This window comes from Catharus ustulatus, chromosome 12 (assembly GCF_009819885.2).
Source record: "Catharus ustulatus isolate bCatUst1 chromosome 12, bCatUst1.pri.v2, whole genome shotgun sequence".
NCBI classification, from domain to species: domain Eukaryota; kingdom Metazoa; phylum Chordata; class Aves; order Passeriformes; family Turdidae; genus Catharus; species Catharus ustulatus.
This window is the reverse complement of record NC_046232.1, coordinates 2,083,854-2,110,885: the sequence shown is the minus strand read 5'-3', so window position 1 is coordinate 2,110,885 and position 27,032 is coordinate 2,083,854. Positions and strand designations below refer to the sequence as shown.

General features: G+C 51.3%; 2 protein-coding genes across 5 annotated transcripts in view; both read right to left on the bottom strand.

The window, feature by feature from the left end:
* Nucleotides 1–42: 42 nt before the first annotated feature.
* Nucleotides 43–10,376, bottom strand: MAN2C1 (mannosidase alpha class 2C member 1). 2 transcript variants are annotated; one of them, XM_033070352.2, is made up of 26 exons: nt 10,234–10,376; nt 9,759–9,884; nt 9,272–9,395; nt 8,963–9,033; nt 8,652–8,829; nt 8,024–8,213; nt 7,581–7,687; nt 7,374–7,484; nt 6,917–7,009; nt 6,689–6,805; nt 6,169–6,264; nt 5,752–5,897; nt 5,198–5,321; nt 4,914–5,035; nt 4,284–4,369; nt 3,654–3,824; nt 3,285–3,367; nt 3,042–3,136; nt 2,818–2,919; nt 2,485–2,641; nt 2,057–2,200; nt 1,849–1,958; nt 1,218–1,297; nt 959–1,104; nt 696–799; nt 43–621 (listed from the first exon to the last, which is right to left on the bottom strand). In XM_033070352.2, the coding sequence occupies exons 1-26, from the start codon at nt 10,323–10,325 to the stop codon at nt 507–509; spliced, it is 3,090 nt and encodes a 1,029-aa protein (XP_032926243.1). In that variant the 5' UTR covers nt 10,326–10,376; the 3' UTR covers nt 43–506. The 2 variants fall into 2 exon arrangements, with proteins under 2 accessions (XP_032926243.1, XP_032926244.1); XM_033070353.2 differs by lacking the exons at nt 43–621; nt 696–799; nt 959–1,104; nt 1,218–1,297; nt 1,849–1,958 and having other exon boundaries at nt 2,108–2,294; nt 10,234–10,351.
* Nucleotides 10,377–12,591: 2,215 nt separating this feature from the next.
* SIN3A (SIN3 transcription regulator family member A) overlaps nt 12,592–27,032 on the bottom strand; it is a 31,759-nt gene continuing 17,318 nt past the window's right edge. For all 3 annotated transcript variants that reach the window (XM_033070320.1, XM_033070319.1, XM_033070321.2), the window contains exons 10-21: nt 25,592–25,710; nt 23,936–24,146; nt 22,343–22,459; nt 21,418–21,656; nt 20,075–20,258; nt 19,341–19,914; nt 18,762–18,931; nt 17,599–17,772; nt 15,959–16,051; nt 15,513–15,607; nt 15,139–15,346; nt 12,592–13,809 (exon numbers count right to left, since the gene is read on the bottom strand). In XM_033070320.1, the coding sequence (XP_032926211.1) occupies nt 13,579–13,809; nt 15,139–15,346; nt 15,513–15,607; nt 15,959–16,051; nt 17,599–17,772; nt 18,762–18,931; nt 19,341–19,914; nt 20,075–20,258; nt 21,418–21,656; nt 22,343–22,459; nt 23,936–24,146; nt 25,592–25,710 (2,415 nt within the window). In that variant the 3' untranslated portion in view covers nt 12,592–13,578. The remainder of the gene's footprint in view (nt 13,810–15,138; nt 15,347–15,512; nt 15,608–15,958; nt 16,052–17,598; nt 17,773–18,761; nt 18,932–19,340; nt 19,915–20,074; nt 20,259–21,417; nt 21,657–22,342; nt 22,460–23,935; nt 24,147–25,591; nt 25,711–27,032) is intronic.

Here is a 27,032-nt window from a genome sequence, read left to right as displayed (position 1 = left end):
TTAAAAGAGCAACTACAACAAGTTAAGAAAACAGGCTGGAGCTTGTTTTTATCTAATTCTCTTGATTTTTTTTTTTTGTGTTTCCTCTTTGCAAGGGCAGTGTACGGGGCAGACAGGGGGAGAAGGGAAGGAGTGGAATGAGTCTTTACACTCCCTGCTAGACAAGATGAAGGCTGGGGCAAAGGATGCACTGTGGAAGCTGCTGCTCCCAAACCTCTATGGCTGGAGCAGAGCCTGTGCAGAGCCACCAGCCTGTCTGCACCTTTGGCCACGCTTAAATGAGCTCAGAACTCACTCAAGACCACTGACCCTGGCTGGGCTGTGGGCAGCTGTCTTCCTTCCCTGGAAGCAGGAGTGGGGTTGTTGAAATGCTGCTCTCTGACACTGGGGTGCAGGACACAGGGGGCACTGTCCTTCCCTGGAACTGCTGCCTTGCACAACTCCTGGCAGTGGGAGCAGCTCAGTGTGATTTGAGCTGCAGCACCAGCAAGGGCTGAGGTCTGGTGTCAGCAGCTCAGGACCAGGAGGACGGAGAGCACACGGAAGGGTGTGAAGGAAAGCCTCAGGCCCTGTTTCTCCAGTGAAAGGCCCCATCCAACCGGCCGTTCCAGGAGGTCACAGCTGGGGAGCAAAGCACAAGGCTGAAGGACTGATCTCCATGCCCACACACCCCCAGCCCTCTAGCATGGACTCACAGCATGGCTTTCTTAACAGGAAGGGAGGTCTGGAGCCAGGCAGTGACTGTGCTGCCATGGGCCTCGTAGAGCCGAACCACCACAGCCTCAGGTCTGTCCTCAGCCTGTGGAGGAGTTCAGACAGATGAGACAGGCACAGCCTCCCCAACACTGTGCTGTGCTCAGCTGAGCCTGACCACCACTCAGTGTGGCTAAAAGAGCAAGCCCTGCTCAACAACAGCACTGTAGCCCCTCTGCCCTCCCCCCTCTACCCCAGCACCTGCCTGCTTGACAGTCTCCAGCACGATGGCAGGAGAGCTGACAGAAAAGGCACTCCAGGCTGGGCATGGGGCACAGCTGGCTGGGACCACATGGAGAGGGAAATTCAAGCTGTAGGCTTGCTGAATCACACCGGCCTCCTGGAAGGAACCTGCAGCACAAGCACCTCTCTCTAGTCAGCCTCTCTATGTGCACAGCCCAAGGCTCACTGGAGCATCTCCCACCCTGCTGGACCCATGGGGCCCAGCTCTGCCTGTCACTCACCCTGGTGAGGCATCACAGCATAGGTGAACTGGTGGAGCCCAATGTCTGCCGTGGAATCAGGGGACTTGGGTGCTCTCAGCCTAAGGCAACATGAGGTTAGTGAGACCAGGGCTGTGGCAGCACCCACTGTCACCCAGAGCAGAGCCAGAGCACTGTGACAAGACAACAGCTTCCCTCACTAGCTTGAGGCTGGGCCCTGAAGTGGAAGCAAACAAACAGCAGCAAACAGACTCTGGACAGTCCCAGAAGCTAAAAACCTAGGGTGTCATCCTGTGAAAACCATGACTGACTGAGTCAAAATCAAGCAGCTTCTTTCAGCTTTGTATGCATCCGTAACTTTAACAGTCCTGTTATTTTCCTCTCCTTGAGGGTATGTTTTGGTTAGCAACAAAAAAACTACCTGCTACAAACATAAATCTGATCTCTCCTGAATTATCTTTGAGCACAGGAATTAGTTCTAACTGACTAAGGTAATGTAAGTCAGCCAAATTCTCAGAAAACAGCCACCCATCAGACTATTTCCTAGTTATAACTAAGGCCATTTAGGAGCAGGTGTTGCCTTGACTTCCAAGAGACACCTCAGAAGGCAGAGTACCTGCAGCAGCTCCCCACTCACCCATCCCTAACTCACAGGGAGAGGCTGAGGATGTTCCTGTGGACCGAGGCCCCATATTTGCAGTTGTTCAGCAGAGCCACCCCGAAGCCGTGCTCAGAGAGATCCAGCCACTTGTGTGCCCACACCTGCAGCAGGTACCAATGGATGTGTTCACCACATGAAGCCACTGCCTGGAACAGAGCAGGAGCAGGAGGCCCCAGGAGCAGAGCAGCTCCCTCCTCACCTCAAAGCGAGCCCAGTCCCAGGATGTGTTCCAGTGCGTTGGCCGCTGCAGGTGCCCGAACTGGATCTCGTAGGTAGCGCTTGTGCTCCGGACATTCACAGGGAACTCCACCTTCAGGAACTTGTGAGCCTCCTTCCACTCAACCTAAATGTGGCAGCAGAAGGGCGTCACCATGGGGGATTGACAGGCAGAGACTGCATTTCTCATGTCCTGGTGTGCAGCAGCGAGTCCATGCCAGCTACAACAAAAACACACACCAGAGTCCCTCGGGTCCCCCAGCCTTAGGCTGCTTTCTGCAGAGAAGGACAGGCAGCAGGGGACTCCAGGGAAGAAAACAGGGATGGGGGATATAATTCAGGCACAAGGTTCAGCTCCCTGGCTCCCAGCAGCACAGGATGTTAGTATCACACTGCAGCCACAGGCCAAACCTGAGTCTGGAAGCGCAGGTATGGGCACATGGCATCCAGGATGATCTCCTGAGTTAAGGTGCTGCTTTTCCCAACCTTCAGGGAGAACCTCACGCTTCCCCGCAGGCCCCCAGCCAGGGTGACTTCCAGAGGCTTCAGCATTGTTGTCACTGGCTTCCTACAGAAAGGAATGAAGGCAGAGATAGTCTCAGGTTCCCAAAGCCCAATGCAGCCACCCATACAGCAGGCACTCACTTCTCCAGAGTGAATGCTCTCTTACAGCTAGGACTGACAGGGAGGCAAGAATCTCAGGGCAAAGCCAAAATCCAAGTGCCACAGGCACTGGTCCTCTACCTGGTTTCCAAGTGATAATCCATCACATCCCAGGCATCCCAGTAGAGGGGAACATCATCAAAGAGTGCAAACTGATTGGCACAGCCATTTGCAATTGACTCTCTGAAAGAAAGTGGGACAGGCAAACAGTGGCATCAGAAGGACTGGCAGTGGAGAGAGGGGCACAGTGAGGAGTCCTGGGAGAGGTTTGAGGAGCTCAGGACCAGGAACTGGGTGACACAGACCTCTCGAAGTCCATCAGCCGAAGAGAGATCAGGTGCCCCATGGTGTCCATGCAGACAGAAATTACCCCATTCTCCATGGTAATGGAGCCATCCTCCTTGGGAAAAGGCCAGAAACAGGTGTCACAGACCCACACCTGCGGGAGTGCCTCCATTGCAGATTTAATATGTGGACTCCTTAGATTTCTCCTCAAACAACCTCTGACACAGGGAACACAGACCTGAGGAAATCTGCATGGTGCTTACCCCTTCGTACACTTTCACAAGCTGAGGAGGCACCAGTGGCTCCTGCACTAGAGCGTAGCCCATGCTGGGGACTGTCACCAGAGCTGGAAAGCAAAGAGGTTCTGCTCCAACACTCGCCCCAGACTGAACCATAAGTCACACAACTGCTGCTCTGCTGCTGTCATGTCAGATCTACCACCTCCTCACATACCCTCCTCTTCTCCATGCATGCTTCAGGGGACTTTATTCCCCTTCAAGTTGTGCAAAGAACAAATGGAACAGTCAACAAAGCCCTCCCCCAGGGCAGGAAGAGGCAGAGCATTTCCCTGTTAGCTGTCTCTCCCTCTGTAAGGAACTCTGACACAAGAGCTACTCCCAGGTCAGACATACCCAAAGTCTCTTTTCCGTTTGGCCCAGGCCTGGAGATCACCTCGGTGCGCTCCCAGGACAACGTGTTCAACACGAGGGTGCTCTGGGTGCTCCCTTCCTCAGGCTGCAGCAGATCCCTGCACATGGATTCCACAGCTTTCTCCTGCAGCTGAGCACCAACCCTGCGGATCTCTGGGCAATAAAAGGGCCTGAGTTGGATCTGAGAGAACTTCTGGCACTCCCCGTGCAATGTACACACACTTTATCTCATTCCAAGCTAACAATTGCTAATTATCATTAATTATTATTATCTATTTGTAAGCAATTCCAGTGTATAATTATTCTGAACTTTGTTATTACGAGATTACAATGAGCTGTGCCAGCTCAGCTGGAAAATTCTGGTTAACGAAGCTCCTGCAAGCACCTCTGGGCAGACAGAAACAGACCTTGGTGAGAGTCTATCCTGGCATGCCAGCAGCAAGCAGGAAAGTCAATAAATCTGGATAGCTCTCAACCCCTTGGCTCCCCTGCTAATTTCAGCTATGCCTGCTGAGGCTGGCCCTGGCAGCCCAGGGTTGGAGCCTCTGCAGCCCCACCAGGCAGGACTTGCTCCCACACGTGAGGGCCCTGCCAGCCAAGCTCCCTGCTCACCTGTGTAGTACTGCAGGGCATCCTCAACCACCAGCTGGATACAGCTGCCTGGTAGGACATCATGGAACTGGTTGAGCAGCAGTAACCTAAAACAGAGAGCAGAAACCAGGGAAGAAATCAGAAACCAGGCAAGCAGGGAAGAAATCCGGAGAGCACCAGATTTGTGCCAGCTTAGAACAAACTCTTCTCTCAAACAAGAGCCCTGATTGCAAGACAGACAAACTTAAACACTGTTCCTTATTCCCCTATTACCCAGCACTTGAGAGAAATGGATTTTTTCCACAGCATCCTTTAAATCCCTTTATGTTAGGGCTTGTCAACTGTCATCTCAGTAAAACATAACCACGGGCAGCAAGAGCTATTTGTTTCCACCCCTAAGGGTATGAGATACGTTGTTGCACAAGCTCAAACAAGCCAAAACCGGGGAGGAATAAGCTTAGGTAGGAAATGAAGCTTCCAGACAACAGAGTAGTGAAGGTTTGGAGTTATCTTTCAGCAGGAAAATCAAGCAAAGCAGCAAATTCTTTCTAGGTAGATTCCCGATCAGTGATGGCATGGGTTGTGCACACACAGTGCTGCAGCACTGAACTCTCCCCCAGGTACCACCAGTGCTCCTACACTCCCCCTCACCTCCAGAGCTGCTGGAGCTGGCTGGCAGGATACTGGAACTCTTTGTCCTGAGCCACAGCCAGGGTGCTGAGCACTTCCACATCATGGAGAATCTGCTCACATTCCCGATTCCCCTTCTTGATCTGGTGCCGATTAAGGACAGAAGGAAGATGCTCAGGAAATGAGTAGCTGGGAGTGGATCTTTCACACCAGCAGCAGAATTCCCAGCTCCAGTGCAGGAGGGTTGGTTGCATGCAGGTGTCATGAGTTTGCATGGCCCCCTTGCCTGGGAGTGGGACCCTCACCTGGGCCTGCGTGGTGTAGGTGCCATTGTGCAGCTCCAGGAAGAGCTCTCCCACCCAGGTGCACAGCTGGGATGACTCCTTCTCCAAGACAGAAAAGAGTTGGTCAGGAGTGGAAATCTGCACCCTGTGGGACAGACACACACACAGTGTTGAGCTGGGGAGAAGCCTGTGATGTGGCTAATGGTGCATGGAAAGGTGACAGCCTGAGAAACTGCAACACAGCCATACAAAGTGTTCCCCTCACCCTTCTCCTACCCCTCTCCTGTGACCCTGTCCCTCTCCTGTGGACATTCCCCAGGCAGGTGGTGACCACCAGGCATAGCTGGCCATTCACCCCACAGCTCTCCTGAGGGGTCACAAGCAGCCCATGGATGCCCCATGGAGCTTTTCTTACAGCTCTTGATGATGCAGACTCCATCCCCCTGAAAATCCTTCCCAGCCTTCTGCTTGCCCACCTCCCTGCCTTTCTCCCTCTCTTTTGGTACTGCCAAAGGCCAGGCCTGGCTCAAAGCAAATGCCCCTGCCAGAAGACAGGATGGGAGCTCTCCTCTCACCTGGGCAGCCCATCTGTGTCACTCATTCTTTTCATTCTGTCCAGCATCTTCTGCGTGGGTCCCCCTCCTCCATCTCCAAAGCCAAAGAGGAATGCACTATGGTTCACACGGCCTTTGTCCTTGTTGTTCTTCACTGTTTTCAGGACCTGGAGGGATTTTTGGGCAGCTGCAATCCCCTGGCACCCAGCCCCAGCTCCATACAAGAAAGCCAGGTCAGTCTTTAGGGTGCAAAGCCCAGTCTTGCTCCTCTTCCCCGGCCCAAAGTGCCTCAATCAGGCACGGCCACATCTTGGAGTCGGGCACCCCAACAGCCTTTGTCCAACAAAGCTTCCCAGGTACTGCCCTCTCCCAGGAGCCTCACACCTGGCCCCAAGGGTGGCACTGCCCTTCTCATGCAGGTCTGGCAACCTCACTCACCTCTTCCACTCGCCCATGCATCCCATAGGAATCACCAGGGGGGAAATGGGTCAGGACTTGGGACCCGTCAATGCCTTCCCAGAAAAAGGTGTGATGCTGGAGGGGAGAGAAAGGAAAATGTGTGCACAAGGGCATTTCAGAGCCTCTTCAGGATTCAAACTGGGCATTCACTTTCTCTCCAGAGATGTGCAGGACGGATCAGTTCAAGGGGAGGACAGGAACAGAGAATGCCACAAGGGCAGGGGCTGGATTTGCTGTCTGTTGGACCCACACACAAGTCACAGCTTCCCATCTGGAAGCAGAAGGAATATCTAGGCCAGGGGCTTGGCTGGGATCTCTAATCATGTCCTTCCTCTCCCCTAAAGCCTGACAGGACATCACTGCCACCAAAACCTAGTAGCTTCTGGAAGCAGAGTCTGTGTTAGCTGAACTGAAGACCTGTGGAACCAATAGGTCCAGCCCTGTAGCAGACTCCAGCACCACCTGTCCATCCCCTGGGGAGAGGGCAAGCACAGCTCACCGGGAAGGAGTTCACCAGGTTCCAGCTGAGCTTCTGTGTGAGGAAGCGCTGGATCCCACAGCCATGCATCAGCTGGGGCAGCTGGGCTGAGTATCCAAATGTGTCTGGCAGCCAGAACTGGGAGCATGGGTGACAGGAGAGACACACACAGGTCAGCCCAACCTCACCAAGAGCAAGGGGTGGAAGGAGATGGTGGGCAAGGAAGGTGTGATGGGAAAGAACAAGTACCTCCGAGCAGATCCGGCCAAACTGCTCCTGGAAGAACCTCTGTCCCTGGAGGAACTGCCGCACCATGGACTCCCCGCTGGGCAGGTTCCCATCCTGGGGGAAGGCACAGGGAGTCCATGAGGAAAGAAAGGCAGGCACCAGGGAAGGAGAGATCTTGTAAGGCCCCCATTCCCACCAACCTAATCTGGCAGATGGTGAGGAGAACCTCAGCAGGGCTTGGCAGAGGGAAAAAGGAGGAGCACACCAGGGAGTCCCAAGCTCCTTTCTCAGGGAATGATTTGGGAGGATTGTATTTTTGGTAGGCTGGGCATTTCAGACAGCTGCTATTCCTAGGCCTGGAGACCATTGCCAACCAGACAGGCTCAGCAAAGGCTCTGCTCTTCCCTGCAGCGTCAGGCCTGGTCCCAGAGGATGGCACAAGGAGGGTGTGGCAAGCCAGGTTCACCGTGCTACTCACCATTTCCACCCAGGTGCCTCCAACAGGAATGAACTGCCCCTTGGCCACGAAGTCCTGAATGCGTGCATAGAGCCCAGGGTAGGAGCGCCGCACCCACTCGAACTGCTGCGCCTGCCAGAGCACAGGGATCAGCCCCAGCTCCCCTCACACCCTCCTTCTGGAGAGCAACATGCCACAAGCAGAGGAGTCCAGAGGGAGATCACTCACCTGGGAGCAGGCAAAGGTGAGCTCTGGGTTGTGCTCCATCAGCTGCACCACGGTGACCCAGCTCCGGGCACACTTACGGATGGTCTCCTCATAGGGCCACAGCCAGGCTGCAGGGACAGGTACAGTCCATCACAGTTATTACCTAACACAAACTCCTCATGGAGCTGGAACCTCTCTGAAACCCCTCCCGGGATGGGAAATCAAGGAGTGGAACCCAACAGCTGGAAGGTAGCAGACTGTAATTCATCCCTCCATCCCCAGTCTCATCAGTGTTCCAAAGGGCACAGCTAGCCAGACCCACACTCCAACACTGACCCAGCTATGTGGCAGCACAGAGGTGCCATTCCCTTCTCCCAAAGCATAGTATCCTGTGCCTGCTCTCCCTTTGGGCAGCACACCCTGGCCTCCAGGTGAGAGGAGAGGGAGGGCTGTGCTGCTCTCACCAGAGTCAATGTGGCAGTGTCCCATGGCATGGACGGTGTGCTGGCTCTCGCCGTTCCTCTGGCTGAAGATAGCTGCAGCCAGGTCACGTGTAGCAGGGAAGGTGGAGGGATCCATAACATCACACACGTTGACCATCTGGTTGGCAGTATACAGTGCCTGGAAACTCCTCTGGTTTTCCTCCCCGAGGAGCTGGGGTTGAGAGGGATGAATCAGCCCAGATGTCACCTGCCTCCAGGAGAACCTGCCACCTTTCAACATCTATCTCAGGCAGTCATAACAGGTAAACACCACGTCTCTGCTTCACAAACACAGCTTTGTGCCTTTTCTTGCATGCCTTCCAAATCCAGGTTCCACATGTGCCCATTCCATGGTTAACACATCCTGCTTTGGAGCAGAAAGTGGATGAAGAAACACCTGCGGCCTCTCCCAATTCAGTTTTCTCCTGCTCTAGAATATTCTGAGTTGGAAGGGACCCGCAAAGATCATCAAGTCCAGACAGTGTCAACTGTGCTAAAGCAGAAGCAGCAAACATTTTCTCCTCCAAGGTCTCAGGTCATGGAACAGCAGGAGGAGGACATACAGTGAAGTGGAGGAAAATGTGAAAGAAGGGGAGAGTAGCTCCCAGACCTGAGCCATGTCCAGCAGTATTTCCAGATCCACCAGCAGTTCATAGACATCTCTGTTGAAGACAACCAGCTCAGCCTTGCTCAGGGTAACCCTCCTGTCTGGGTCTGGAGGGGCGATCATGCTGCCCTTGCCAGCTCCAAAGAGCCCATTGCAGGCCAGCTCCACATACAGTGTCAGGCTGTGGGGACAAGAGGAAACCATCAGGGAGCAGGCCACAAGCACCAGGACACACACAAGGATGTGTGTGTCCTCAGCCTTTCAGCTTCCAACAGCACCAAGCAGTGGGGTCCCTGGCTTGGTTGAGCACCCACCTGTGGGGCTCTGACTCTTTCAGGCTTCTGGTCAGGATGTAGCTGGTCTTCTCACCTTCCTTAGTCAATCCCTGCACAGGAAAATCCAGCACATATCAGCAGAGGCCCATGACAGCAGGCTGGATGGGCAGGATAAGGTACCCCAAAGTCCAGCTGGACAGAGGGTCTGGTGTCACATGCTGTGGGATAATTGCTGGCACAAGAACAGGAACAGAGCCCTGCACACACCACCACAGAACACGGCAGGGTGCCAAGGGTGCTCTGCACACAGCAGGGCACCTGGCACACCCCTGAGCCCTGTCTCCATACCTGCACAGGCTGGGCATCTCGCCACACCATGCCCTCCCCATCGCTCTCCCAGACGAAGTGCACTTCCCGCCCTGCCCATGCCGAGGGGATGCTCAGCTCCACCTTAAACCAGCACGTCTCCCATCTGCAAGAGAGCAAGCAGCAACCTCAGTCCACTGGGTGACCTTCCCCCGAGAGGGACAGAACCCTCAGAGCCCTCCAGGGAAAAACCAGAGTGGGGACAGCCCACGAGTTTGACGGATTCACACACCAGGATGCTGCTTGTCCATACACACACCTGATTTAACCTGTGCCCTTCTGGAACCCCAGAGAAACCATCAGTGGCATCTTGTCTGACCACTGCTGGGACAAGAATCTTCTCCCAAACTTGACAAGCAAACACACCCACCTCAGAGGCATCAGAGACACAACCATGGTCACAAGGAGTTCTCAGCAGAAACGAACGAGAAACTGCTCTTTTCCCTCATGGAATCTCCCTGGTACTCACGTGGGCCCGAAGGACTGTCCCACCTGAGCCGGCCCGAATTCCTGCACAACAGCCTCCTCGTACGGGATGCGCCGCGGGGTCTGGAAGTAGGAGAGCGATGCCAGCGGACAGCGATCCCCAAAAAGCCTGAGATGGTCAGGACACATGAGCAAGATCAGTCCCTCACGGAGCAGCCACGGGGTGGTACAGGGAGCTTCCACAGCACGGCTGGACCGCCCTGCCACCACCCTCAATAATATTAACAGATCGCTGAGTAATAAAGAGCCCTGGTGGCCCCTGCTGGCCAGTGGAGCGCTGGGGGCTGTGCCGCCGAGCCCCGAGGCAGCGCTCCATGCCCACTGGGGAATGTGTGCGTGATGTGCCCGCTCAGCCTGAGCCCACCGAGCTCCCCGAGCCCCCTCAGTGCCCCGCCGCACCATCCCCACCCCGAGCGGACACAGCGGAGCTCGTCCCGGAGAGTGTACCCGCCGCCCACCTGCCCCGCAGGTTGCAGTCGGTGAAGTAGGTGTCGGAGATGAACTTCTCCACTCGCTCCAGGGCCGTCCGCCGGTGCTTGATTGCGGCCATGGCGGCGGAACTACCCCCGCTCCGCCCCACGCTGCGCAGGCGCGGCCGAGCCCGTTCGGAATCCGCTCGGAACCCGCTCGGAATCCACTCGGAATCCGCTCGGATCCCGTTCGGAACCCGCTCGGAACCCGCTCGGAGTCCATTCGGAGCTCTCTCGGAAGCCGCTCGGAGCCGTTCGGAGGAGCCGGCCCGGCCCTCAGCGGATCCGGGCGGCGCCGGGGATCGGTCTCCTCCATTCCCGCTCTCCTGCTTCCAGACCCGCCGCGCTGTGCAGGAATTCGGGCCGGCTCGGGTGGGAGAGTCCTTCGGGCCCACCTGAGTAGCAGGTTCTGGTGCTGCTGTGCCCGTGGTAGGGTCGGAGCTCGTGTGTCAGAGTTATTTGTGTGGGTGAATCCTCACAAGCTCTCCCTGGTGAAGACGTGAGGTGATGATCTTCCCTGAGTGCTTGGAGGTGCCTGCCCAGAGGCCTTGAGGAAGATTCCAGGAGGGAACAGACCAGTTTCTTGCTTATTGCTGCTGAAAAGTTGTAATCATGGTTGTCTCTGATGCTTCTGAGGGGGATGTGTTTGCTTGTCAAGTTTGGGAGAAGATTCTTATCCCACCCTGAGCGCTCCCTGGGTGAGGTGAAGGCAGAAACCCCCTCAGCCCAGGCGATCCTGCACCCTCCTCTCCACATCCTCATTTGCCTCCAGAATAGCCCCAAAATTTCGTTATCATCAGCAGGGAAGGAAGAATCTGTACACGATGCTCAGCCCTGATGTTTTAATGGAAATACTGCGCTACAGTCAAGTTTACAACATTGGTGTAGAAATAACACAGGTTGTGGGGCCGAGGGTCACGTTACAGAATACAAAAAAGCAAAAATCAGATAAAAAGAAAAATTTTTAAAAAAGCAAAACTCTGCTATAGTTCAGGCTGGAGCAGAGCTGGGATGTCAGATGGAGCAACAGAGGCAGAGGTGTCCCCACGGTGTGTCCCAGGGACCTGCACCAGCCCCCTGGGCTCCGTGACAAGCAGGCACAGGCTCCTGAGACAGGATCCCCATCAAGCAGCAGCAGCTGGTACTTCCAAGCTGGTTAAAAGTCTAAATCACCAAAGAGTCTCCATTCCAGATCACCTCGAGCACACACCAGAATTAAAAAAAGGGGGGAAATAATAGGGGAGTGTGCATGACACATGGATGGAATGGGACATATGAGAGCCCGTTCCTGCCTGGTTACGGCAAAAGAGACGGGTGATTTATTGCTAGCAAAGTGTGAGAAGCCCCTGCTGAGCTCTTCCTTCTCTCCCTCTCTCCATAGGAGGCTCCCATTCCAGACCTGCCTGCTGTGCATTGGCTGCCAATGGCTCGTGGCCCCTCAGGGCTGTGACTTCCCCTCCAGCTCCAGGTCCCCTTCCACTCTCTCCACGGAAGGGAAGGAGGTGTGGTGGTAGGAGGAGAGAGCCTGGAACCAGATGGTATTTAAGGTCCATTCTACAATTCTGTGAACCTGCTGTCTCAAAATACAGTAAGGCTGAAGTCGTGGCAAAGCCCTGCTCGTGGCTCCCTACCCAGGGAAGCCATTTCAGGTGGGTAGGACTGGCAGTGTGGATTTTTGTAAGGAAAGCCACCTCCTTTTGAGGAGACAGTGCAGTGGTGGCTGTCGTGGCTTACAAAGTCTGTGCTGACTTCCTTTATTTTTAAAAGCAGAATCTTCCCCCACGTTTTAAATATCTTCCAGTGTTAAATTTCTGTACTTAAAAAAAATATATATCCCATCTGTGGATTTCCAGAGTGAAATGCACCGAGAGCCCCCAGTCCCTCCTCCTTCTCTTGCACACACACACACAAACACACACACAGAGCAGCTCTGTCAAACACTGCCTTGGTATTTCCCATGATGTTTCCTCCAACACAGAAAGGGAAAAATACATCAGGACAATCAGCCCCAGCTGAGTTGCTCAGCAGCACTTCCCAAAAGCGAAGATCCTTGGAGCTGGAAGACAAGGTGGATGAAAATTACCCACCAGGAAAAAAGACAAAAATTTTAAAAAATTTAAAATTATATACTCTGTATTTATATCTCTTTCAGGGTGCTTATACCTCAGTTGTTTAGCCCCCAAGCACACACACCACCGCCTCTGCTGTTTCCTCTTGCCAGCCTTGGAAAAGGGGTTGGATTACACCTCCCTCTTCCCTCCCCTTTCCCACCCCAAAACCTGCATGCTGCAACAGTCCCTTTCAGACCAGGAACACGGCTGGGGGTGAGCAAGTGTTTTCCTCCAGTTAAGAACAAAGACATTATTTTTTTTATTTACAAAAAAAGGAGAAAAAAGTTTCCACACAAAAGCACTACAATGATAACTCCCTTTGGTAAAAAGTGTAATAAATGTCTCCATCGGTCTGTCGGTACTAATTCTCAAGCCACCTGGTACTATGGTACACAAGAAGCTAGTACAGTTATGCTAGCACATCAAGCATAATTCCTTTAATTAAAAAAAAGAAAAAAAAAAGAAAAAAAACCCAAAAAATTGACAATTTGTACATTTATTTACAAAAAAGGAGGGGAACATGTTAAAATCGTGTTGTTCTCTGCTGTGTGTGTGTACGTACATGTGTGTGAAAAGCTGGTGCATGGCACTAGGAGAGACTAGTAAACAAGCAGGTACAAAAAAAAAAAAAAACAAAACCAAACAAACCAAAACAAAAGAAAAAAACAAAAACAAACCCCCCAAATAAAAATATAACAGTTCCACTGGCACTAGAAAGGACAGACCGATCTGCACAGGGTGAGTCCAGCCTGGGAGGGAGGGGAGGGAGCGAGAGGAACCCGGGGGCCGCTGCCCCGTGGCACCAACGCCGGAGCCCGCAAGGAGAGGAGAATCCGGTGGCCACAGGCACCTGGGGATTTTGGGGACACATCCCAGCGGGTCCAGTGGTGGTGGAGAGCATCCCATCCCCTCCCTTGCCACTCAGGGGAGTCAAAGCCTCAACGCTGCTGGTGTGTACGAGCTCGTGGTGTTTTCTCTGGGGTGGCTCAGTTCAGAGAAGGGTCCTTCCTGCCCCAAAAAGGGCCGGCAGCCCCACGGCCCCGGTCGGAGATCCACGTCCCCACGGGGAATCCCACCGGGACAGGCTGTACCAGCCACGCACTAGTCAAGTGGCCATGTCACGGAGATACACGGTGAGGGGAGAAAGCATCTCCCTGCTTCCCTGGATGCGCGCACACACACACACATCTCCCGGGCTCTGCCCTCGCCCTGGAGGATTCCTCTAGGGTGTCTTGAATATCGTGCCGTATTTGACGCGGTACTTGTTGATGCTGACAAAGTGCAGGGTCTCTGTGTCACAGGTGGTGGTGCAGGGCACCAAGCCCTCCAAGCCTTCACCCATGAGCCACTTGTTTGTCTCGGCTGCCATTTCGCGGGGCACGTGCTCCTTGGTCCATTTGTCCACCCAGGCCTGGAACCGCTGGTGCAGCCGCTTGCTCACCCTCTCGTGTGACTGCAGAAACAGGGAGAGGGGTTAGGAAAAGGCAGCTTTGGGCCCCAAACTGCAGCATAACACAAAGCTTGGCTACTCGTTGGCATGGGCAAGGGGATCAAACACAGAGGGAAATTGTAATGAAGACACTGGACAGAGGAAAAGCTCTGATAAGCTCCCCTGGGTCTCCTCTCCAAGAAAATTAGTGGCAAAATGAGCTCAGAAAGACAAAGTTTATGCTCTTGTTTAATACAGCAGTTCACAGGCTGGGGACACAATATATCCAGTGGGAGCCTGAAAGGTGCATGCCCAGCTCAGAGTGAGTCCCTTCTGTCCAAAAGATGTGGCTGCCTCCTCTGCTAGCACCCAGGACCAGGCAAGCCCTGCTTCTCCCAGGCCTAAGGGAGAGACACAGGCCCAAGAAAGAGCAAGTTCAACCTGCTGGGTACACAATTGCTACAGAAAATTAACACCCAGGTCAGGGTCTAACAGGCTCAAGAGGCTCTGACTTAACAAACATCAGGAGAGGAAGAACTGTGCACTTTTTTGGATAAGAGCATCTGCTTAAGGAATGCAAAATCCAGGGCAGATGGTATAAAGCCATGGCTACAGTCATAATTGAAAACAGCCAATACAATTAAACCTCCAGATTAAACCTTACAGATTTTATTATTTGTTTTTCTCCCAGAGCCTGACTGCTATGGGGTGTTAACTGCTAAATCCAATAGATTTGTTTCCAAAATCCAATGTAGCTTCTACAGCTCCCTCAGTGTATTCCAGTAACCAAGGGCTAAGCTGCCCACTACACATTTAACACTTCAAGAATTTATGTTCAGATTCTCCATGAAGAGCAGCACTGGCACACAGTATCCTGCTTATAAGCTTACATTTCCTTGAGGTTTGTGCCAGTTGAATGAGAGAGAGGGAATTCAATCAAAATCCTCAGTATCACCATTTCAGAGTCACTACGCTGCAATAAAATTCTCTCATCTGATGTGGATGCAAAGTTTAAGAGAATTACTTTACAACTAATGAAGTAAAGTCACTATCTGTATCTCATCAGCAAGAAACATGGTAAGTAGTTGTTTTATAAATCTAAATACATGATGAAAGTGGATGAAAATATTCCCATAAGATGAGAAGAAGAGAGTGTCAAAGCATCCAGACAACCAGATCCGTTTCCTCCAGTGCAATCATAAATATCATCCATCTGGAGCCACAAGCTCTTTTCCTCTTGGATAAACCCAAACCTTTACAGCTTTCCAAACAGCTGGAGAGGCAGTGCCTCCTTCCTTCCCCTAAATCCCAGGAAAGAGCAGCAGCCCTCCCTGTTCTCTGGCTGGTTCCTACCTGCTGAGCTCGCAGCAGCGCGGTCCTCCTGTACATGTAATCCTCCGACTTGATCACGTACACCATCTTATAGGAGTTCAGCTTGAATTTACACTCCAGCTTGTCCAGGGTCTCCACGTTCTCCAGGGACTTCTTACTGTTCCCCTCCTTCCCTTCCTTCTCCTGCTGCTCCCGACCACGCTGACACTTGCGGATCCGCCTCAGATTCCTGCAAAGCAGAGAACCCCTCTTGGAACCCCTGGCACTGCAAAGCTGGGTGCAGGTGACTGGACAGGGCTTGGAACAACCTGGTCTAAAGGGAGGTGTGGCAAAGGAGGGAGGGAGAGGGATGAGATGAGCTTTAAGGCCTTTCCCAGCTCAGCCTGGTCACTCACCTGGGCAGGAAGACGGGTTTCTGGGCCAGGTGCTCACGGAGCTCGGGGGAGGTAGAGTCAGAGTTGACGTACCGCTCCACGTAGTCGGACCAGCGCTGCAAGCAAGCACAGAGCACACATCGGCCACTGTCCTCCCCCCAGACAATGTGAGAGGGTTGAGGAGGAGCTGGAAGTCAGCAGAAGAAAGAACACAATATCCTTCTGGAAGGCTCAGTGCATCTTATACCCAAAAAGGCAGGTACAATGTTTCTTCACATGGTTTTGAGTATTTTCTGATACAAAATAAACCAAGAAGGATTTGCCTGCTCACATCACTGGAAGCTTCCCGGCACGTCCTTGGTGTTTCTTTGTCTTGTGCTAATGGACCATGCCACCAGTCAACTGGACACTCTGCTCCACAGCAACCATGACCATCACAGCCAGCTCTCTGGACAAGCGACCCTTACCTCTGCTTCTACAGGGTCATCCGAGTTTTCTTCTTCTGTGTCCAGCAGCTCAATGGTTAACTGAACTTGACCTCTGCTCTGAATGAACATCAGCTATAAAGAAAAAGCAGAAGGAACTTCAGGAAGAGGAGGTTTGAAATAGAAACAAACACCACTTTTCACTAGGGCAAAGGGACAATGAAGCAAGTTGGCAGTTTTAAAGGCAACCCTCTTGAGCCCCCAAAGTAAGTCTGAGGGCACGGGAAGACATAGTAAACACTCAGGCTTCTATCCAAAGTAATTCTCTGGCTCAGAAAGGGCCTGACCACTTCCTGCCTCTTCAGCAAAGGAAATATGGATTTGATTAGCACAGGTTTATTAGCAATGTATGCAGGCAGCAGTGATTTAATGCCCAGTCAGTAGTGGCAAATCTCCCAACAGTCGACAAAACTGAGACACCAGAGAAACGGGAGAGTTTCAGCTGACAAATTAAAAGCAGTGGCAGCCAAGCAGTCAAGTATGATACAGACCCAAAACTGCTGTAAAGCACAGGGGATATTCATTGCTGTTCCAGGAAATATATTGCTCCTTCAAACTTCATTTCTGAGAGGCCTTACAGAAGCATTAACCTATGTTCCAAAGGCTGGCAGCACGGTTTTGGCTGGGATGGAGTTACAGTAAATTCACGAATACAAGCCGCACTGAGTATAAGCCGCATCTCTGGGTGTTGGCAAATATTTCGGTTTTTGTCCATAGATAAGCCGCACCCGAATATAAGCCGCTCTGTCGTTCGCAGCGAGGACCCGCGTGCAATTAGTAACAGAGCCACAGCAGGGCGGGGTTTACTGGCTGAGCTAAGGCTGTGCAGGCTCGGCCCGCTAGGGGCTGCCGACGGGGCCAGGTGGCCCAGCCCGGTGCTGCCGCTCGGGGCCGGCCGCCGCTGCCACTGGGCTCGGGGCCACCCGCCGCTGCCACTGGGCTCGGTCACCCCGGGTCGGCGCTGCCCCGCGGTGGCAGGCAGGGACGGAGCTTCTCCCGCTCCTACGGCAGCGGCGGCGGGCGGGGACGGAGCTTTCCCGCGCCCATGGCGCCGGCGGCGGGCGCGGACAAAGCACCCCGCCTCCTCCCCGGGCCACAGCAATGGCTGCGTGGGGCTCCCGTCGGCTCCCCAAACCGCGGCAATGGCGGCGCGCACTTCCCCCGTCGCCTCCCTGGGCCGCAGCAATGGCGGCGCGCCCCCCCCCCCCCTCCTCCCCTGGGCTGCGGCAGAGGAGGGAAGAAGAGAGCTCTCCCGCCTCTGTCCCCACCCCCCGTGCTGCCTGCAGGGAGCCAGGGCAACACGGTAACACTGTAACAATCGCGGAATGCCGGCTTTTACTGGCAGGTGCTTGGCTCGGCGCCCTGGCTGGCACGTCTGGGGTTGTAAATGTCAGAAAATTATTCACATATTAGCCGCCCCCGACTATTAGCCGCACTTCCGGGTTTCCACCAAAATTTTTGTCAAATTGCTGCGGCTTGTATTCGTGAAATTACTATAATTTTCTTCATTTTTGGGCTGCTAAACAAGGCTCTTTTTTAAAGGATGAGTGCCTCTCCCTTCTGAAAAGGCATTCCCCTCAGCTCTTGCTGGCTATACACTGCGGTTCAGAGCCTGGTTTTACCTTGAAGCAGTTCTCCTCAGACATGAGCTGCTCGGCTTTGCGCTGGTACGCGGCCTCCAGGAGCGTGCGGGAGGACTGGGAGGCCAGCAGACCTCCAGTGGCTCCATTGCTGTTCTCTGACAGGTACAGGTCTGTCACCTGCACACAGATCTCATCACTCACAATGTGCTGGAGCTGCAAACAGGAGCAATGAGGGAGTCAGGGAGGCTGCTACACCCCCATCAGAATAGAATAAGGGTGTAACAATGGGAGTGAGCACCAGCAAAAACCTCTTTGCTTCTTCCACTTACACATATCTCTGCTACTATGTGAAAAACCCACAGTATCTTTAGAAAAATTAGCAGGTGGCAAAGTACAGCTACTCAGAGAAAAACTCCACACAGAGAACATTCTGAGCAGCAGCAGGGGAGGAAGGGCCAGAGCTCTGTGACAGAGCGTGTCCTCTCCTCACCAAGGGTCTGCTGCTGTGTCTGAGGAGAGGGGTGGGAGGCTTAAGATCAAATCGATATTTTGTGCAAGTTTAAAAATCAAAAGTCTCCCAACTGTCTTCTGAATTCAGTTAATCTCTGGACTGAAGGGCTTCTGAAGAGCAGCTCTACCCTTCTGAAAGAGGAAAGCCCTTTCAAGTTATTCCACTTCCAGCCCCTTGTGTCTGTTTTTGTTCTTTATGCTACAAAAAGGCACAAGAATTTTTCCTCTGCTCACACATTATTCCTACCAACCCAATAGAAGGACTGGAGTCTAACAGCCAAAATGAGCTACTCCAGCAGCCAGATAAAAGAGACAAAAGCTCTAAGAAAAAGTGTGCACTCCTACAGCACTGATGGAATGAACTATTTAGATGTCCTTTTTTTTTTTTTTTTTTTCAAAGCTGAAGCAAGATTAGCTCTGGAATGCTTTGAATACTTATACCCTAAAACATCTGGAAAGCAAAGAGAGCTCCATAGAGGATATTCTCAATAATTCAAACAGATCAGAAATCACTTTCTAACATTTCTCTGCTATGAGGGTTAGAGAGCTAGATGAAGAAGTGCCCCAAATTTACCTGTTCAGCCCTGAAATTCCCCATGCAGGCACACAACACGGTCTCCAGTGCCAGCCTGCATTCTCCTACCTGCCTGCTTCCACTCCCCACCCAGTACCCAGGCCCTGCTGGCAGGCACCTGTCGGACGATGCTCTGGATCAGCTTGTCCATGGTGAAGGCGATGTAGGCGTGGATGGTGAACATCTCGCGCAGGGAGTCCTCGTACTGCGACGAGTCCATGTTCCCGTCCAGCAGGTTGCGCACCATGTCCAGGAAGGCTGGGTAGTAATCCTCAACATCGATGTCCACTGCAACAGGAGAGAAGGGGAGACATGGGCACACCACCCCCAGGAAGGATTGCTGTGAGTTTTGGTCCTCAGGTGACCCACTTCAGCTGAAGAGCTACTTAAACTTGTCTTTTATGGACATAAGCAACTCCTTTTAAGGCCACAGGTTATTTTCTAATCTCTTGCTTTCTAGCTCTAGCCTCCTCCATGAGTTTTTTACTTCTGAAAACTTTTACTTAGGGAACTTGAGGATATGCAAGTGTACAATGAAGACTCTTATGAAATGTTGTGTATTATCCTGCTATTCCAAGTCCCATCTCCCCAGGGATAATAAAAGAGAGCCCATCACTGCTGTCACCAAACACCCCATCACCACACTACAAACAGAAGCACCTTTTTTCCCCCCAGTCTCCCAGCAGAAGTCACTTACTGGGCTCCTTCAGTCGCAGTTGGATGGCAGGGCTGTCACTCTTGTCTCTCTTTATCCCCAGCACTTCCCTCTCCCACTCCCGCTCCCGTGTCTCCTCCTCGATCTGCCGCTCGGCCTGGGTGCAGATCCGCAGCAGTCGCAGGCACAGGATCTGGTGCAGCCTCATGAAGATGTACCAGTTGCTGTTAACATAGAAGAGGTTGTAGACCTCATCCATGCCCCGCAGCTTCTGGGCTGTCGTGTTGTTGAACATCAGCTTGGTTTTGGGAGGACTACCCCCAACGCCGTTGTGCTTTTTTGCAGCCCCGGTAGCTTCGTCCACATCCATTTCCTCCTCTTCTTCCTCTTCCACATCCGAGAGCTCACCTCGCTGAGCAAACAGCAGGTCTGGAATGAAGTGATACATGATCTGCTTGATTTTGTACTTGTCCTCTTTCTGGATTCCCGTCTGCCGCTTCACGTGGTGGATGATGAGAGAGGCAGCATCTTCCAGGATCTGCTTGTCTTCGTAGGCTAGTGAGAGGTGTGGGCCTGTGGGGACTCCAGCATTGTCTTCTGAAGCCTGTTCTTGCCTCTACAAAGGAGAAACAGCAGAAAAATCAGCCTAAACCGAGAGCCTGCGAAAAGCTCTGCCTGTGGAACAGATTTCCTCCTTCATCAAGTTGTGAGGAACACACTTTGCCCTAGCAAAGTACATAAGCTCAAGGGAAGGGAACTGTTGGTGACCATCTCACCTCATCATAGATGCTTTCAATCTCATTGAGGAGACTCTTTGACCTTAGGACCTTGGTGTCATTCTGCTTGAAGTTGATGCCCTGGTGGTCCAAGGATTTCAGGTAATACTTCTCATTCTGCTCTCGCCAGACTTTATTAAATCCTCTCTGGGCTTCTCGCCACTCTTCCTCTTTCATCTTTAACCTTGGATCAAGAAAACAAAGGTGAGCTAAGAAGTGAGCACACAAAAAAAATCTTTGCCCATGGTTCTTGAGGAGTGTTGGCAAAAGCTGAACTCCCAATGAAATGGGCATGGATCAAAGATACCCCACAGAAAAGAGCTTTCCAGGAGGTGCTCCCTAGACACACTCTTCCAGAGAAACCACTCTGTGTTTCTTTCACATTTAGGTAAAACCACACAGGAACAAAGCAGCCCCAGAAGAAGGAATACAGGAACAGGGAGGGAAAAAAAGCTGGCCCTGGCCTCTCAGAAATGCTCAGAAAGCTCCACCTGTGGAATGGGGGCAGCTTAGTTTGACAATGAACAAAGCATTGAGAGAATGAGAATCCTGGGAATGCACTCCTGAACCTTGACTCAGCATCCCAAGCAAAGCACCCCTGATTCAATCCAAGAAGGGTAGGAAACCTGGGACCTTGCAGGTATCCTGAAAAGGCTGCTACACCCAGCTCCAGAACTCCAAAACATGGGACCAAGAGTCCCACAGAGATAAAATAGCATGTGCTGCTTACACATCGCCTCTACCTTCCCCAAGGAGTTGCAGCATCCACTCCCTTTTAACTGAGGAAGGGGAAGCTGACAACAGAAACAGGACTGGGAACTGGAGGACAGCAGAGACACCATGATCTGGGCACACAGGATTTGGAAAGGGATCACATTTAGCCCCGGAACAACATTTCCCTTATCTTATGCACAGTTCTGACACCAGGGAAGAAAAAAAATGTAAGAGGAGACAACAAAAGCTCTATATCCCTCCAGCTGAGCTGTAAGGATTTTGTTTCAGGAGGGCAATTCCCTCTAGGTGATTATTATGGAATACACCAACTGTCCAGAATATAAATGAACTTCTCAGTTTCACAGAATAATAAAATCATGGAATGGTTTGGTTGAGAAGAGACCTTACAGATCATCTTGTTCCACCTCCTGCCACGGGCAGGGACACTTTCCACTGGACCATGCTGCTCCAAGCCTTGCCCAACCCAGCCTTGAACGCTTCCAGGCATGGTGCAGCCACAACCTTTTGGGGCAAATTTCCAGCCTTGTGGAGGGCACACTTTCCCATAAATTTGGACAGCATCACCCTTGGGAAGGGAGCCTGGGGCAGGGTGCCGGGGCAATCAGTACCTCTTCAGCACAATGGGAACGGCCACGGATGGGTTCTTGCGCAGCCCATCGATGATGTCAGCTGCTTTGTCAGCATATATCCTCTGGAGGGCCTTGCGGTGGATCACCTCCGAGCTGCCCCCCAGGGTGTTGTCCAGCCGGAATTTGGCCTGCTCCTCCGCAGACAAGCGTGACAGCTTCTTCTGGATTGCCTCGAGAACACGGATGGTTGCCAGGTTGGTCTCCAAGACAACATCCAGCTGGAGAGAACAGTGCATTAGCAGTGGCGTTTGAATAGACAAAACATGATCCTTCATGGAGGCAAACATTCAAGTGACACCAAACAAGGAGCTGTGCCTGTTTAACAAGGTGTACTCGAGCACTTTGGTGTTCAGCTGCTCTAAAATAATCCAATTATATTTCATCTGCTACCTGAATAATACCGTGTAAGAATTTAAAGGCTATCAGAATGATACAGTTCAGAAATTACATCTTCCAGCTGGGAATAGAACACAACTGACAGTTACTCTACAAAAGGACATGCCAAATCTGTGCAGGTTCAGGTAATTGCCCAGCTAACTTCCACTTCCAGTCAAAATGTCAGTCATTTAAAATCTTGAACATATTGCTTTGCAGATGATTACAGGGGAAGAATGCACGTTCTCATGCACTACATAGGCAGGAAGAACGGAAAAGATGCAACAATTCCATGCTGGCCATTCAACAATTTCATGAAGAGTTCTGCACAAAAGATAAGGGGCAGGGGTGGCAGCTTAGTGGTTATGCAGACACTGCTTCTTGCATGAAGAGAAAACAAGCTTTTATGCCAAAAACCAGGTGGCAGACACAATAAAAGATGTAGAATTGAAGGTATCATTCCACTAAGCTCACTAACTGTTCACAGAATAGAGCTTTCCCAGACACGAACCAAGCAAAAGCAATTTACCTCAAAACGCTCGTCCTCACATCTGTAGATGTGCTCTTCATATTGTGTCTTCTTGGAGCTCACAAATGTGGAATCTTCAGACCAGGATGGGAAGGAGACCCAGGTGTCATTCAAAACCTTTGAGGGAGAACAGGAGTCATGGTCAGTGTTCAAGGAGATCACACCTGGCCAGCTTCAAGACCCGTCTGCTGATGGGACAACCTAATTCTCACGTGAAAAAAATGCCCAGCATTCAGAGGGCAACCCCAAACAGCCAGAACCCAAACAGCCAGGCAGCCTGAAAAATTCATAGCCTGGAGCTGTGAGGAAAAAACTTGTGAGAGAAGAGGAAAATAAAGGTGAAAGGAGCTTTTCTGCTACTTTGGATTAGTCAGCTGCAACCAGCTGGTTCCCCATGTGTGATTCATCATCAACACTGTGTGGTCACCACAGCAAACCTGACTGTTATACAGGACACAGTAGCTGGCTCCAAATAAGGCTGACTGGAAGTACAAAACCATACCCCAGCACCACCTCTCCTGGTGACCAAACAGCTCAGCACCTGCAGCTTCCAGTATAGGAGCAGAACATTAAAAAGCAAACAAACAAACAAACAACAACAACCTCAAAGAGGCCGAAGGCAAGGAAAACAATGATTTTGGCCGCCAGTCTTGAAAGCCAGGTCCAGTTTCCATAAACCCAAGCCTGAACAACTGAGTCATAAGATTCTCACGGAGAGAAAAGTTTGTAACTGAATCACACAAGAAGCCTTTGAAAGACGTGTCAAGACATGGATTAAAAATTCAGCATTTCAGGGTGAAAGAAAGATGGATCTGAGGGAATACATGGGAGCATCTGTCTACAGAAAATATGATTTTCTTTTAAAGTTAGCCTAGAGACAACTCTGAAAGCAGGCTAAGTGGGAATTTAGGTAAAAAGGTAGCAATAATCCTGAATTACATACTACCTTGAAAAGGACCTCTGAGATCACATTAAGACCACACAGAGAACCAGTTCTGTCATCTCCTACTTAAGTTTGCAATCTTAACGTTCCTTTCACAAGTTGTACCACGTAAAACATCATAAATAAAATGTAGGAGCACCAAGTATGTCAGTAATTAACCATCAAAGCTTCAGTAGGTTTTTCTCCAGCTGCCCCTCAGCACTCTACACAAACCTTTCACAAAGGCTTCTGGAGAAGAGCTGATGCCAACCACTAGAGCCATGTGGGTACCACAACTCCCAGGCAGCTTCCAGCATCACCCAATTCCTAGACTGATGCCTCACCCTGTGCAAGAGCTTCTGGACACGATCCAGGTGTTTATGGGAGTGCCACCAGGAATTCCTGAGGTGTGCTCCCCTCGGGCTGCCACACGCACCGTGGCGATCCCGTGCCAGGACGGTGTGCCCACACATGCCTGGGTGCAGGAGTAGCACAGAGCAGTGTGGGTCGGTGCCTGCCCGGCCCCAGCTCCATCCTCACCAGCACCAGACATGCCCTGACATCCCCAGAAACCTTTCCAACACAGGGATACAAACTGAATTGCCCATCCTGTTCCAACGCTTTAAAAAGGCTGGGAAGAGCCTTCCTCTGTGGCACAGCTCCTGCCTTACCTCTTTGCAGAGTGGAGTCCGCCCCGTGCACTTGGGCTGCTGGTAGCTCTTGGGCAAGGCTCGGTAGCTGGAGCCCAGCCTCTTGCAGGAGGCATAGTCAATCTCCATGGCAATCCCCTCAGTAGCCCGTTCCTTGGGATATGTCTCCATGTGAACAGACTCCTTATAGCCCAGAAAGTTTTTGAACCAAGTAAACAGTTCTGGGAATTTCCTAAAATAAAAGGAATCGAGTGAAAAACGAGCAAAGCAGAAAGCAAATATTGCTGAGCTGTGATGCTGAGGCCAGAACTGATTACTACAGACAACCCTCCAAACTGTGAATCTGGTGAGAAGCCCCTCTCTGCTCAACCCCACTTCCACAGAGCCTGACCAAAGAAGAAGCAATTTGATCAGGTGGGGGACTGCTCTTTTGGTACAACTAAGGTGCTTGAGGATTAGTGATGAGCAAGGAGCAGCTGTCAAAGATTTGACTACAGGAACAGCATTCATGGCACAGCCACATCTGGGTCTGCCCAGACCATCCTGGTAGTGAACTCAGGCCAGATTCCTCGTTTTTTGAGCCTTAAACCAGACCTTTTCCTTTCCAGAGGCAGCAAGGAGAAACCAAAATACAATTCTGTAACTATACAGCAAAAGGTTTCAGTGCCAAGCAATTGCTTCAAGTAGACTTCACAGAGCAGCATAAATCAAGGAGATGCCTTTGCCTTGCAAGGCCCAAGTTCACCTGTTTGCAAAGTTTCCTGAAAAATTTATTAATCTAAAATACAGCATTTTTTCAAGTCCTCTTATCTCATACAAAGCTCCAGCAGTAGGATGAACTGAACCTGTTACTAATTGAATCACTAGTCATTCATTGCTTTTTCATTATATAGCCAAAAATAGTGTCCAACTCCAGAATAAAAAACCCTGTATTGTATCTTTCCCTATAGTTAGGGGCACAGGCAGTAGAATGGGAAAAGTACAGAATTTTCTTGTCAAATATTGCACCTTTTCTACCTAAAGTCAGGCATCCTGCTGATGGCCTGACTAATTCCAGTGGACCTACAGAGTGAGTGGAAGCTCCTTAGGGCAGTTTTTTCTGCACAGTAGCTACTGTAATGGGGTCCTGAACCCAATTTATGTTGCTACTGCCTCTCCCTTGGAGCCAGCAATTCAGTGCCTAGACAAAAGAAACACTAATCCTACTGCCCCAAGTTGATGAGAGGATATCTGCTGGTTTTAACCAACTAATAGAGCTGTTCTGTACACTACTGACAATCATGGAAGTCGTAGATTCCTATTCAAATACAGAGCTCCTTAACATTTTTGGCTTTGTGACAGAATTCAGCTGCGTTTTGGAAACTTGAGTGAGTTTATATCAGCACTCTGCTTTTTTGGGGGGACATTTCCTATGTAATTAGACAGTCAGTCTTTTCTCAAATGATTCCAGAGCAAGAAACTGTAATAACAGGCTGCTAATAATTTTGTTTGCCCTACTGGAAAGGGAAGACACACAGCAAACAACAAATGTACTGCTCCTGCGTGCTGCCTGTCAGGACACAGCTGGGAATCTCTCTGGGATAAGGAATAGGAAAGGGCAGTGCAGGAGACCATGAAGGTGAGTGTTTCTTTCCTGGCTCCACAACAGAAACAGAGCAGGAAAGGGGCTGCACTTACCCCAGGAATGGAGAAACCAGCTGCACGAGCTCGGCCCGGGAGATCACCTCCTGGTTGAAAATAACCAGGCAGCGCAGGAAGTTCTCGTACGCTTCCGTGCTCCGCAGAGCTTTGCGGACCTGAGGCAGAGGAGAGGAGGGAAAGAGGAGCTGTTAGGGTGAGACTAAGCAGGGGGAGGTCCAGATTTGAAACTGTGTTTCCCACCGAGGCACACAAATCTTTAAGTGAGTTGAACAGGGAGAATGTGGCCTGTACACAGGGCCAGACCAACTGGCACTGATGGGAGCCATCCATCCCCTGCAATGGCACTGGGCCATTACTCTAAGAAAGGACTTGCAAGTGAAGAACTAATTCCTTCAAAGAACCCTGTAACAGCTGGATTATAAAACACTGGAATCATGGATAACATCAGCACCATGAAGCCACCCAGGCTGCTTTTAAACTCCAGAGGGTATTTCAAGTAGGGAGTGGGGGGTATGAGAACCATGCCCTGGGTAACTCCTCTCCAGCCTCTGCCTGCTTCCAGCTTGGTTATCACAGACAACCATCCTTCTGTAACCCCAATCTCAACAGAATGAGGAAGCCAAACTATTCATCCCACACCATTACCTTTCCCACAAGAACAGTTGGATCTACACATCAGACTGAGATCTATCATTAAGTTATTCATCATTATGGTTATAATTCCACAGCGGGGATTTCTAGGTTTACTCATGGTAACACCTACACATCCTCCAAGCAATAAACTGGTTCCCAGTTACCATTAGCTGGTTCTTATCACGCTGCAGAATTCACCAGATCAGCAGGGAGCGACCAAGACTGTCATCAGTGCGTGAATATTGCTTAAAAGGATGGTTTTAAGTTCGTTCCAGACTCCCCTCTGGGCTATAAGGCACTGTATGGACATCTCAGAGAAGACACCAAGGTACCACTTGGAAACATCCCATATCTCCTTCACTTGATCTGTGTGCTAAACCAGCAACAGGTAACAACTGTGCAATTAATTAGATTAACCTCTGAGGGGAAACTTCAAAAAAACCCCAGCTCAATGTAAATATGAATCAGGTGCTTTGTAAACTGAGCTCCCCCACTGCAGCCAGCTGGCTGTAGATGGGTACAAGCTGTGCCGACACAGCGAGACACGCCACGCACATCATCAGCTGCACAGGGATTTTATAAAGGGGAAAACAATTTGGAGTGTGGGTTACAGCAAAAAATTCCCATTCCCTCAGATAAATTGCAGCAGCAGCAGGTGGAAAGCTGGAGAAGGAGCTTTGGGGAAAAGACACATGTAAAATTTTTTTAAAAATTCAATGGATGACAGCGGTCGCAGGGTACATCTGAGGTCAGGCTAGGAAATGTTATCAGGGCGGTGTAAATCTCACACACTTCACTGTGATAAGAATCCAGATGTGTTTACAGGAAGGACATACATCAAGGA